The 13503-nt window shown below is 41.3% G+C and overlaps 1 protein-coding gene across 1 annotated transcript in view; it reads left to right on the top strand.

Moving 5' to 3' along the window:
* Positions 1-572: 572 nt before the first annotated feature.
* Positions 573-13503, top strand: part of LOC131250611 (uncharacterized) — a 74147-nt gene continuing 61216 nt past the window's right edge. The window contains exon 1 of the mRNA XM_058250897.1: positions 573-739. Within this exon, the coding sequence (XP_058106880.1) occupies positions 573-739 (167 nt within the window). The remainder of the gene's footprint in view (positions 740-13503) is intronic.

Here is a 13503-nt window from a genome sequence, read left to right as displayed (position 1 = left end):
ACTTCACCGAGGAGGAAGATGCTAGTTTATTCAAGCCTCAAATCAACCTAGAAAAATAGTATGAGGAAAGTGATCTCATCCCACTTGTGTACTGCACTGAATTAGAAAATGATGAGGATTGGGATGACAATTATGATTTTATAGCCCAAATTTCACTGGAATCGACCTCAAGTTTGATCTAGGTCAATGATCAAGAGGTACAGGAAGTTGTTGACCATAATAATCTAGTCTACTCATCTGACATGTCTGATTTAAATGTGGAGGATGAGCTCCTTTCAACCAACCCTTCCAACTCTTGTGATGAATATTTAGACCATTCCCTTGAGTTAAATTATAATATGGTTAGGGAGATGGACGAGTTGTTCAATAGGACTCTAGAATTTGAAACCACCTAGTGGAGGCCACTATTTGAGTTGTCAACCCTTGATGATACAATGCATTTACTGAGTGGTATCAATGAACAGAGTTTTCACATTAATTCTTCACCCGTAGATCTTAAATCTATCTATGCAGGGCAAGTAATGATATATCTGGTGATGATTTATTCTCACCAAAATTTAGAGCAATATAACATGTTTCCATCTACTTTCAAAGACGATGAAGTTATTGGGCATATCATCACAGATCTTGATGTGGAGAATGAGTCTCTCTCAACTGAATCTCCCAACTCTTTGGAAGATTTCCTGGCACACTTTGAAGATCCAAATGATAATATGATAACAGAAATAGTGGATGCCTTGTATGACAATACATCAGTAGTTGTTACTGACCAAGAGAACCCTTATTCTGAAGCCCCTCCTTCTACAGATCTTGAATGTTTACCATTAAAGGAGGAGGAGCTAAAAATTGAACCGGAGCTTGAAACTTTGGAATGTGTTGAGACTACATCACCTACTGAAAATTTTTCTAAATTACATTTACTTGTAGTCTTTGATTCACCATGGTGTTCTAACATTGAAACTTTTTCTGTTACGGGTGAATCATATATACTTTGGACACCTCAAGAGATTAAAAGAAAACTTTATGTTAAAGTTCATAAATTTCTCTAGAAATTCATGCTCCAGGACATCTAAGCCAATTGCGAAAAAGACTTTTGGATGATCTTGTTAAGAAACCTGGTGAGAAATTTATCAAGATATTGGTCGGAGGAGGAACCTTGCGGCATGACTGAGTAGCTTTTCCCTGTTTTGCTAGTTAGGTTTATTGTTTTGAAAAAATTTAGGATTATGATAGTTTGGTTTCTGCTATTTTATGATATTTTGCTTTTCGCTGTTTAGGATAGTTTGCTTATTGTCTGTTGAGTCTTTTATGCTAACCCCTCTTCACACTGAGATCATTAGAACAACCTAAAAAATTCCTTCTTCAGGTATTATCTTTCCATCACTTCCATTTTCTTTTCATTACCTCTTTTGCATTATATGCTTATTTCTTTTACATTAAGGACAATGTATATTTTATGTTAGGGGTATGGATTAGACAAGCTAATCAGTGTTTTCTTAGTCTTTGAGCAAAAATTGTGGAACATTGAAATTGTTTTGAAAAATTAGAATTACAGGATACCTAATGTTGATGCCTTATTTCTCTTAGATTTTAGTCACTTAAGAGATCTCAAAATTAAGTTAAGTCATTGATCCTCAATTAGAAGTTTTAAACATTGATTGAGTCATGATTTCACATGTCACATCTAGCTTACACATTAAAGTGTTAGTTTGATATTAAATTGTTAACTTGATGATTATTAAGCATGGAAGAAACCAACCTGGGGAATGCGTCCATCATGTTCAATGGGAAGAATTGAAAAGAAAGAAAAAGAAAATGCCCAGCTAAAAAAACCGGCTATTGTCGAAAAGTGCTACCTATTAAAGATCTTTCAAAAGGTTGACATAGTGTGAAAGCCATTGATTGAAAAATCAAAAGCTGGAGGAATAAAAGAGGGAACTAAAAGATGAACTATAAGACAAGTTTTGGTTGTCCTGAATGCTCTTTTAATTATCAATGTTATCATGAAAGTGACGAATTGAACCTTTGATTGTGATAAGTCTCGACTTCATTATACACCCATGGAACTCAATGTTTGGAATTGTTCTAATTGGAAGATTAATGCTCTGAACTTGATTATGAAACTTACCGAGTGCTAGATTTTAGGAGAAGGTAATGCACAACATTGATATATTTTAAAATTTTATTATCTGGATTGTTATTTAAAAAATACACTTGAGCTTATAGAAATTATCCAGTGGTTCTCGAAATATCTTTCGCATACTTTGCTACGACTAGTAAAATGCTAGTTGAGGATTGTGTTGAGATCAAATATTGCATATTATCTCCCATTTATATCTTGGTTTTATGAAAATGATAATGCATAATGTTCTATTTTACTCATATTTGTGTTGCAAGGTGAATTTAAGAGCTTGAATTGAAAAGGGTACTAAAAGCATGGATTTGATGCTCAAGAATCACCAAGGCAAGAGATGGATCTTAGCAGACCAAGATTGAAGAATTCACATGCAAAAGATCTAAGAAAACCAAGTGAGGAATAAAGAGAATCAAAAATTCGAAGTGAAAAAAAAAAATATGATGAAATCATCCTGAAAAAGCATATTTTGAAACTCTGGGTCATTTTGTGAAATTTTGTAGAGTGAAGTCTATTTTAGAAAACTGTGTAGAGTGAAATTTATTTTAGCAAACTGGGTAAAATTGAGGCGGTTTATAGAGTTTTCCGACTAGGTGCAAAAGTTGGAGTTCCACAACTATAAATAGGACTCCTTAGGATGTTCTTAGGCATCTTCTAGGATTTAAGGAGTGGAGCAAAAGGGTGGAGAAGCCATTGTCAAAAGTTTTTCTTCTTCTTCCTTAGTTGTTTTCATGTTTTTCTTAAGAGACTTTGGTCCAATCATGTCTATGGTTGGCTAAACCTCTTAGTTATGGCTAAGAGGTGAAGCTTGTAGCATGATGGGATGTTTCTCTTACCTCCGTAGTACCCCATTCTCGGCTCCTGAGGTAGGTTCCGATCCTGGGATCCTACAAGGAGGATTTTCATAACAATATAATCACTTCTAATGCGAGCATACCCAAGATCACAGCAAGTACATCTGAAAATAACAAAGGGCACACATCACAAAATCCACTAAAAATTTGAGCTTTTACAATCATCCAAAAGGTCCAAAAGGACATACATGAGAATAAAAAGGAAAAGAGAGAGAAATCAGCAACACTGGAGTCCTCACTGCTCAACTCTACTCCATGCTCTGCTGCTACGGCGCCTACCTAGAGTCTCCTGCACGTATCAATCGTGCATAAGCTTATAGAAGCTTAGAGGGTGGTGTAAGTGTGTGACAATGGTGAACAGAAGAATAGTAGGAGGTATAAGGAGAGAAGCATAATCAATGAACATACCACTAGTCTTACCAAGGCTTACCATGAATGCGACGCAATAAGTAATGAGTGCCATACCAAGGCAATGTATGAAAGGGGGCTTGTCCCAATGCTAATGCGATGTAAGTAATGTCTGCTCATATCCAAACCATAAGTCAAGTACATTTTCAATCATAAGGAAATCAGGGGTCCATTACACTGAATGACTGCCGCACGCGCACAGCCAAACGAGTGTAAGAGACCTCACTACCCGTCGGACAACTAATCACCAACAAGGCCTGAAGGTAGCGGACCCATTTACGAGCCGGTCAGACTCAGCCCAGCAATGCCTCCTCACACCGGGCGGTAAGGCCACACCCCTATCCAACCGACTACACGAGTGGGAGTCATTGCCTAACGGTATAAGGCCCTCGTGCGCTCATGTATTTACCCACGGCGTTGGAGCAGATCCTTGGTACCATGGAAGTTTTGGGAATCTCACCCATGGGCATCCTGCGCACCCAGTATGCTCAAGTAATATTTCCGGTGTCCACACATGCGGCCATCCACAAATGTCCCTGTGGAGGCAAGGCCCTGATGAAGCAAGGGCGGTATCCTCATGAAATGCGATGCCAATGCATGAGTCGCACACACAAATCATGCACAAGTTTCATGCACACAATGTGCAAAAGGGAAGAAACTCCATCCCCGAATGACCACTATACAATGCAATCAATTCATACGATGATGCCTATGGGTTGCAACGATGTAAGTGTGCTACCTGAGGAATATGAAATCGTCTGTCCCAAGGAGGGTCAAGATCTAGGCACATCGACAGGTATTCTAAGAAGAAGAGAAGCCCTCTAGTGGGAGCCCAGTACTTTGGGATGACCCACAAACTAAGAGAGTCAAAATCCTAAGGAGGAACAGTCCTAGCCAGGCCCAAGGTGGGCCTTTAACCACCTATAAGGGCCTCTATGGGCCTACCTTAGGGCCACCAAGGAGGACATCCAACCTCAACTGGGTCCCAAAAGGTAGCCTACTATATATGTAAAGAAAGGTCCAAGGCACAATCAACCCATGGCCTAGTGGGCCATACACTAAGCCCAAAAACAAAGGAAACCTGGTGGGCCCTTAAGCAAGGTTAGGGCCCAACCATAAGGGTCATAGGTTCATTCATTGTAGTAGGCCTAATGGGCAGCCCATTATCCCAACATATGGGAAATTCTTAAATTTTTAACACATGTAAGTTGGGCCTCACATCTCGGCCCAAGTATGGATTTATTATAGTGGGCAAACAAGGGCCCAACTACTTGAGTATTTGGCTCATAAGGCCCATCACAATGACATGGTAAATATAGGACCCAAGGGTTCAATGGGCCTATCAAAAGTTCCAGCCCAACCAAGGCTATAAGGCCCTTACTTAACTAAGAGACTAGCCCAAGAAGAATCCTATTTGGGATGGGCCTTTAATCATACACTAATTAAGCCCAAAAAAATAAAATTAAGATGATAAGATACTGACATAAATCCTCCTCAAATCTAGTGGGCCATATTGCCCCAAAGAACATCTACAGGCAACAGTTATTGGGCTCAATGCCAAATTCCAGTCCACCCAAATTTCTGGGTTGGTTGGAGTTCAGCATTAGAAGTATTTCTTAGTATAATTAATTTTGGATGGCTCACACACATCACTATGGGCCCCACCAGATGAGAGAGGATATACAATACATATATGAAATGGGCCAGACTGTTAGAATGCAAGCCCAGCAGTAGCCTAAGGCAGGGATGTCCCATGTGTAGGCAGTCCTATGGGCCTGGGGTATATGGCCCAAAAATCCAGCTAATGTGTTCTAATTGAATAAAAAGGGGGAAAGTATGATCAATCCCCTAAGTACCCTACATGGATGGGTGGTGGGACATTCAACACATCGAGGTGGGCCCACGAAGCAGGCTAGATGCCCCAGCCTGGGCGTCCCTGCCTAGCAGACCACTTCCAGCCACACCACGGGCAACTCAAATGTATTTTGGATCTGAAATTTTACAGAGTGATACTTCCATAGGTGACCTACACCCCCACAAAATTTCAAGATTTTTTTGGACACTTAGAAATATTTTAATTTATTTAAATAAAATAGATTGTCCAGAAAATCGGACTGACCTGGACGTCCCAACGTGGTGGGCCAGTCCGGCCCTTGCCAATGTGTACACAGAGGTCCATTGGCCCTGAAATTTGGTAAGTGGGTCCTAGAATGGGTGGAAAATATCTCCACAAAATTTCAAAATTTTTAGACATATATAAATATTTTAATTTATTTAAAGAAATCAATCTGTCCTAAAAATCGGACCGATCTGGACACCGTATTGTAATGGGCCAGTCCAGCCACCACCATGGTGTGTACAGGTGTCCATTGGCCCCAAAATTTTGTAGGTGGGTCCTACCATAAGTGAACCACCTCTCTGTAAAATTTTATGATTTTTGGATACTCATAAATATTTTAATTAAATTAAGAATTTCAATCTGTCCAGGAAGGGATGTTGCTGTCCATGCATTGTTTACCCAATAAGGTGGGCCCAACCTTCATCCAAGAGGGGAAAAATGGAGGTTTAGTATTTTCTTCATAAAATAAATTAAGGTGGGGTCCATAAAAGTGGCCCATCCTTCAGAGAAACCAAGCTGAAGTGTATGTTTTCCCTCCATGCATGTGGGTTGGATAGCCCAACAAGGTGGACCGCCCACCCCTATGGGCCTCCTTTTTGGGTACCATATCATGGACCATCTGAGGTATGACCCATCACACCTCATGGTGGGGTCCACACCTTCTCATTACACTCCATACTTATAAAGAAAATGATGACAATCATGATCCAAAAATCCATGCCAAAGATTGAACATGACAATCCATGCAACAGTCCAAGTTTTTGGACAGCAATACATGGCTGGACACATCAGCCTATATCTCAATAATCCCAGCCATAAAAAGGGTGTGTGGCCTTCCTCAGTGGGCCCCACATAAGTCCAAATCACATACTAGAACTAGGACACTTACATGCATTTGATTAAGGTGTCCGATGATCATGGAGTTAGGTGATAAGAGCATCCCACCTTGCTGGATTTTTATTTTTATTTATTTTGGGACATCCAAGGCCCACTATAAATGGGCCACACACACACTATCATCCATACATCAGAGAAAAGAGAAGAAGGAAAGAGAGTAATCCGGCCATGGGGGTAGGGCCCCGCCACTAGTGGGCCCTCCCAAGAGTGAATCATACCCATACAACTACATTGATTTTACATGCAACATAAAATCACTACATGCATGATATATAATTGTTATGGATGGTTGGGATGCCATCCCAACATGATCCTTAGGGTCTAGATGACCTTAACATGGAGTGGATTATAAAATACATCATGATGGGGTCCATGGAGAATGGCCCCATCATGGATCATGACATGCATGTAGGATGGGCCAAAGGGCCACATCCATGGGATCAAATGGGATCCCCACCATGGATTGGTGGGTCCCATATGATCCATCTAGAAAGAAAAAAAGATCAAAGGTTAGAAAATAAGATCAACAATTATAATCACCCACCTTGAATCTTCAAGCTACCACCAACACTAGGTACTCCAAGCTCCAAGCTTAAAGGTTCAATGGTCAAGATGAATTTGTGGTGGCTAGATGGAGGAAGAAAGGAAGGGAAAGTTGCTGGAAATTGGGAGAGGGAGGGCTGGAAATTCTTCCATGGAAGAGGAAAATGAGAGAATGAAGGAGGAGAGAGAGAAAGGAAAGGTTGTAGGGGAGTCATCATTACTCTCCCTCCTTGGTTAGAGAAAGAAATCATAACCTATGGTGATACAAACAATGCTTGCTAGGGTAGGTTAGGTGTGGGTAGTGTTTAGGATGGGTAATGTTTATTCCATGGGAATTATAGTGTGTGTGGGTGGTGTGCATGGGAACTTGTGCCTGAGAGTGGTCCATATGCTTTTGTACAAAAAGTGGGCCACATGATGAAATGCTCACAACTTTTGATCTATAAGTCGGATGAATGCACAAGACGCGTCGTTGGAATCGCAACGACGATGCTGTCACAATGGTATAGGTCTCAACTCGATCCGAGTCGGGTCTTCATGACTGGGCTCACGGATGACCGCAAACACTATCCAAGGGTCACGGGTCGCCGGGATTCGACCGGTAGGACCGCGGGATCAAGATGGACGGAATGTATACTCACACACACACATGCACACATGCGAACTCGGGTCGGGTCTCACATTAGGGCTAAGAGGTGAAGCTTGTAGCATGATGGGATGTTTCTATTGCAATGATTCATATTTATGTTGAACTCCATGGATTCTAATTTGATATTTAAGGAATAATTTCAGTTTTTAATGGTTTATTGTGACTCAAATTATAGTAGATCTGAATAGCGTTGAGTATTTTCTTTTCTTGATTTGAGATTGTGAAATTAGTAAGTCATGTTATTCAACATCGTTCCTTGGGCATGGTAGGATGATGGAATCCTTCCTAACTTCACAATTCTCCTACTTTGAGATTATGGGATTGGTAAATCTTGTTGTTTGCTATTGTCTCCTGGGCATAGTCTGGTGATGGAATCCCTGCCAATTATCATAGTTCTCCTTCATTGAGAATTAGGTCAATGGAAGTTTAGATTTGGTTTTATTGATATATTTTCCAATTAGATATGATAAGACTCCAATTCTAATTGTGTGACTTGAATCAAGCAAGAGGGCTCCCTGATCACTACAAGTGGATCCTTGGCACCCTAGTTCCCACCTTTAAATTCTTAGTTTTAATTATTCTACTTACAATTAGTTTCATATCTTCTTCTAGTTCTACTTCTAGTTAATTTCATAAACATACAAGTTTCAGTCCATGTCGATTCAACCTCGGTGAGATTATTACTATATCGTGACCCTACACTTGGGGTTATGAATAGAGAATAGGATTGAAGAATTCACATGCTAGCGATCCAAGAAAACCAAGTGAAGAATGAAGAGAATCAAAGACTTGAAATGAAGAAAAGGAAGTCTAAAGATTTGCCTGCTTCGACTAGTCCTAGCTCTGGCTTGACTAGTGGAAGATTCCTTGACTCGAACTCTACCTCATGATCTTTGACTCGTTGAAGATTGTGTTTAACTTGTCGAAGGTTACTCAGATAGCACACACACTGTGTAAATTTGAGGCGGTTTCAATGTCTATTTGCAAATTTTCAAGGTTAGTTCGCAAGAGGGTGTAACACAACTATAAATAGGAGTCCCTTGGATGTTCCTAGGCATCTTCTACGGTTTAAGGAGTAGAGTAAGAGCGTGGAGAGCCTCCGCCAAGTGTCTTTCTTCTTCTTCTTTAGTTTGTTTTTATGCTTTTCTTAAGAGTTCTTAGTTCAATCATATCTATGGTTGGTTAAACCTCTTCATTAGGGATAAGAGGTGAAGCATGTAGCGTGATTGGGATGTTTTCTTTGCTTTGATTTATGTTTTTATTGAACGTTATGGATTTTAGTTCTTATTTAAGGAATATTTTTAGTTTTTAATCGTTTGTTGTGAAAAATTACAATAGATCTGCAATTACTTTGAATATCTTCTTTTCCTGATTTAAGATTGTGAAATTAGTAAGACTCATTGTTCACCATCGTCTTTTGGGTATGGTAGGGTGATGGAATCTTTCCTAATCTTCATAATTTTCCTATGATTGGTTGTGGGGTTGGTATATCCTATTGTTTGCCATTATCTCTTGGACATAGGGGGATGATGGAATCACTTCCAATCCTCACAATTCTCATCCGTTAAGGTTAAGTTCATGAGAAGTTCAGAGATTCAATTATCTCTCTTTTCTAATTGGATAGGATAGGACTCTAATTTTAGTTAGATTGCCTGAATTAAGCAAGGTAGCATCCCGAGAAGCTACAAGTGGATCCTTAGCACCCTAGTTCCTTTTAATTAATAGTTTTCACATTAATCACAATTATTCACGTCATTCTAGATTTCTCTTCTCTTAGTTTTAATTCTAGTTAAATTCAGAAGTGTACAAATTCTGTAAGGCCTATATCCTAGTCCGTACCATTCCTTAAGCTTCCGCAATCCTCCTCGTCGAATTTCGGCAACCCGCGACTTGTAATTAGCATCTGCGCACGACCTTAAGTCGCAACTCTATATTTGAGTCGACTCAACCCAACACTTGTACCCTAGCGACCCGCCGTCACCGTGGTTCTAACCCCATGTCTTGCACACCGATGCGATACCCAGGCTAGGAGTTGTGGGCCCGCATTTATTTTGAGAAAAATGTCGTGCGTTACAAATCCCTAGAGAATCTCTATCATCCATAACATTAATCAATCAATCACAAGTCAGGTACTCAACCCATCCCTCTCTTACATAAGCCATCCCCAAAGTCAACTCTCTCTCTTTCTCTCTCCACCCATCCATTTTCTTACACACACCCATCCCTCTCTTACACACCCATCCCTCTCATCCCATCCTTCTTACAACACCCTCTCCTCTCTCATTCACTCTACCATTTTCCTTGAGAATATATTTTGGGCTTACCTAATTAACTTCGGGGGTAACTGGGATGAGCATCTATGATTGGCTGAGTTCGCATACAACAACACTATCAGGCAACCATTGGTATGACTCCTTTTGAGGCACTATATGGTAGACCATTCAGAACACCGAGTTATTAGACCAAGGTTGGGGAGCAGTGTCTCCTAGGTCCCGAGCTTGTGTAGTAGATATTAGAGGCTATTGATATCATCAGGCAGAGGATGCATACAACTCAGAGCCAGAAAAAGAGTTTTGCTAATCGTCGACGTCGTCCCTTAGAGTTTGCAGTAGGGGACAGAGTGTATCTTAAGGTCTCGGCCATGAAGGGCATACTTTGATATGGAATGAAGGGAAAGCTTACTTCGAGATTTATACGACCTTTCGAAATCACTGGGCATTTTGGCATCGTGGCCTATTGGCTTGCCTTACCATCTCAGTTATCTGACGTCCACAACGTTTTCCATATCTCTATGTTGAGGAAGTGTGGGTCAGACATAGTTCTTGTTATTGATTAGTAGCCATTAGAGGTTCGTGAGGATGCTTTTTACATTGAGCAGCCAGTTCGTATCCTTGATCGGAAGGAGCAGGTCCTACAGACCAAGGTCATTCCCTTGGTGAAGGTCCAGTGGGTCACCATTCTGTTGATGAGGCGTCTTGGGAGCGCGAGGTCAAGATTTAAGAGTACTATCCCCATCTCTTTAATGATTGATTATATGTTGTATCTTATATGTTGTCTCTGATTTTATATGATTATGCTATGTTTCTTTTTTCCTTATGAGTCTTGTCTAATTGTGGTATTAGTGTAAATTTCGAGGACAAAATTTTTATTAGGAGGGGAGAGCTGTAAGGCCCGTATCCTAGTCCGTACCGTTCCTTAGACTTCCACGATCCTCCTCGTTGAATTCCAACAACTAGCAACCTATAATCAGCATTTGCGCACGACCATAAGTCAAATCATGTATATCTGAGTCGACTCGACCCGAGACTTATACCCTAGCGACCGTGCCGTCACCGCAGTTCTAACGCCGCATCTTGTACACCGATGCGAAACCCAAGCTCAGAGTTGTAGGCCCTCATTTATTTCGAGAAAAATGCCGCATGTTGCAAATCTTAAGAGAATCTCAACCATCTATCAATCAATCAATTATTGCAAGTCAAGTACTCAACCCATCTCTCTCTTACACAAGTTATCCCCACAGTCAACTCTCTCTCTCCACCCATCCCTTTTCTTACACACACCTATCCCTCTCTTACACACACATCCCTCTCATCCCATCCTTCTTACAACACCCTTCTTCTCTCATTCTCTCCGCCATTTCCCAAGCTTCCATGAGAGAAAAGACTAAGGAGAGAAAAGAGAACCCAAGATCAAGGCACACCTTCCTACCCCCCTCATCTCACCATCCAACCCTTTAAACTTCATCATCCACCCTTAAAGAGTCAGCTTAGGAGCCAAGGAGTCCATGGAGCTAAAGAAGAAGGCAATTGGTGGGTGATTTGTAGGTTAGATTGTGTTTTTGATGATCGGCCAAGTGGGGCCTACCGATTGATGGTATGGATCTCACTTTGGACCTTAGGTGTGGTCGATGGTCCACCATGATTCATATGCCATGATGGGGCCATTCTCCATGGACCTCATCATGTTGTCCCGTTGTGAAAATGTCATCTAGACCTTGCATTTTTTATGGAAAGGGATCTCCACCATTGATCTTTTTATGATTTAGGGCCCACATGATTTGAGACCCATTTTGATGTATGTATTGTATTTACATGGCCCACCTAGGGAGGGTTCATAGTGGTGAAGCCCTTCCCCTCCACCTCATGTTTCTCTCTCTCTCTTCCCTATTTTTGTGGCCCACCATGATGAATGTATTTTATCCATGCCATCCGATCGTGAAGCCCACCTTGTTGCTGCCCTTTTTTGGGGCAGACCCTAGATGAAGGAAAAATATAAATATCAGTTTGATTGAACCAATGGTGGGCCACCACGCAGAACCCACCCTGATATCATGTTCCATCTAGGCCGTCTGTCCGCTGGACGTCCAGCGTGCCTGGACGGGTGAGAGACAACACAAATATAAGCTTCTATTCAAGTTGGTGGGCCACCACATGGACCCACAAGATGTAAATGTTTTATCCAAGACGTCCAGTCCTTGGACGTGGGACGTGGACCTCACATGATGTATGTGTGGTATCCTCACATCCATATCTTGTATGGTGGGACCACCAAATGTATGTATTTTATATCTACACCATCCAGGGATGTCGATTGGTTGGTTATACCTCACACGTGTGGGATGTCGATTGGCTAGTATACCTCACACTAGTAGTATAGTTGTTGTGTTGACGTTAACAAGTTTTGTGGGTCTGAGCATAAGGTATGTGTTATATCCCAACCGTCCATCTGGACGGTGGGGGCCACCCCAGCAGCTATAGCTGCTGGATAGACGCCAGCAAGTTCTCTGGATCTGATCATGAGGTCTGTGTTATATTCAGAACACCCATCTCAATCTGATCAGTAGGTATGTGTTATCCATACCGTCCAAACATTTGGTAAGATCATTTTATGACATTACTAAGATAATGAAATAGATCTAAATTTTAGTGGGGCCCACCATATTTGTGGGACCCACCATGATATATGTATTGTATCCTCCACACCGTCCATTTATGGAAATCCCACCTTCATGTGTGTTAGATCCACACCATCCAGACCCTGGACGGTGGGTCCCATTAGCTATTGCTGCTGTATTGATGTCAGCAAGTTCTGTGGGTCTAACCATGATATATGTGTTGTATATGCACACCGTCCATCTAACGGTGCTGCGTGGGCCACCCCATGATGTAATTGTGGCCCATTTGCTGAGGCCCAATATGATGTTTTTATGGCCCATTGATGAGGGATGTATTTGTGGCCCATTGATGAGTCCCAATATGATGTATTTATGACCCATTTGGTGAGGCCCAATATGATGTATATGAGGCCCATATGATGAGGCCCGATGTAATGTATATTGGCCCATATGATGAGGCCCGATGTGATGTATGAGAGGCCCATGGATGTGGCCCATTGTGATATATTTGAGGCTCATGGGATGTGGCCTAATGCGATGTATATGAGGCCCTTGTATGAGGCCCAATGTGATGTATGTGAGACTCATGAGTGAGGCCCAATGCAATGTATGTGAGACCCTTGTGTGAGGCCCAAAGAAATATATTTGAGGACCGATGTGATGTGTGATTCTACCATGATGTACGTAATAATGTTTATGATGGGCCATGTCTTGGGAGCAATGATGGTTAAATGTCCACATTATAACTCTCCCTAGGGCCCATTGTTAGGCCCATTCTCACCTCCCCTTAATGGGCTAATCCAAACCGTTAGGCCCCTATGATTGTTAGGCCCATTCTTGATATTAGTAGGCCATCTAGGACCATCCTTGATATGAGGAGAGTACATCATCATCATATAATATGCTTAGTATAGCTTCACGATCCATGCCCATGCGTATCATATGTATGCTTGATATAAGGAGTGATTGATCATAACACATGTCATTGGGCAGATTATTATGGGA

The sequence above is a fragment of the Magnolia sinica genome, chromosome 7, assembly GCF_029962835.1.
Source record: "Magnolia sinica isolate HGM2019 chromosome 7, MsV1, whole genome shotgun sequence".
NCBI classification, from domain to species: Eukaryota; Viridiplantae; Streptophyta; class Magnoliopsida; order Magnoliales; family Magnoliaceae; genus Magnolia; species Magnolia sinica.
This window is presented reverse-complemented; position numbering and strand designations above follow the sequence as displayed.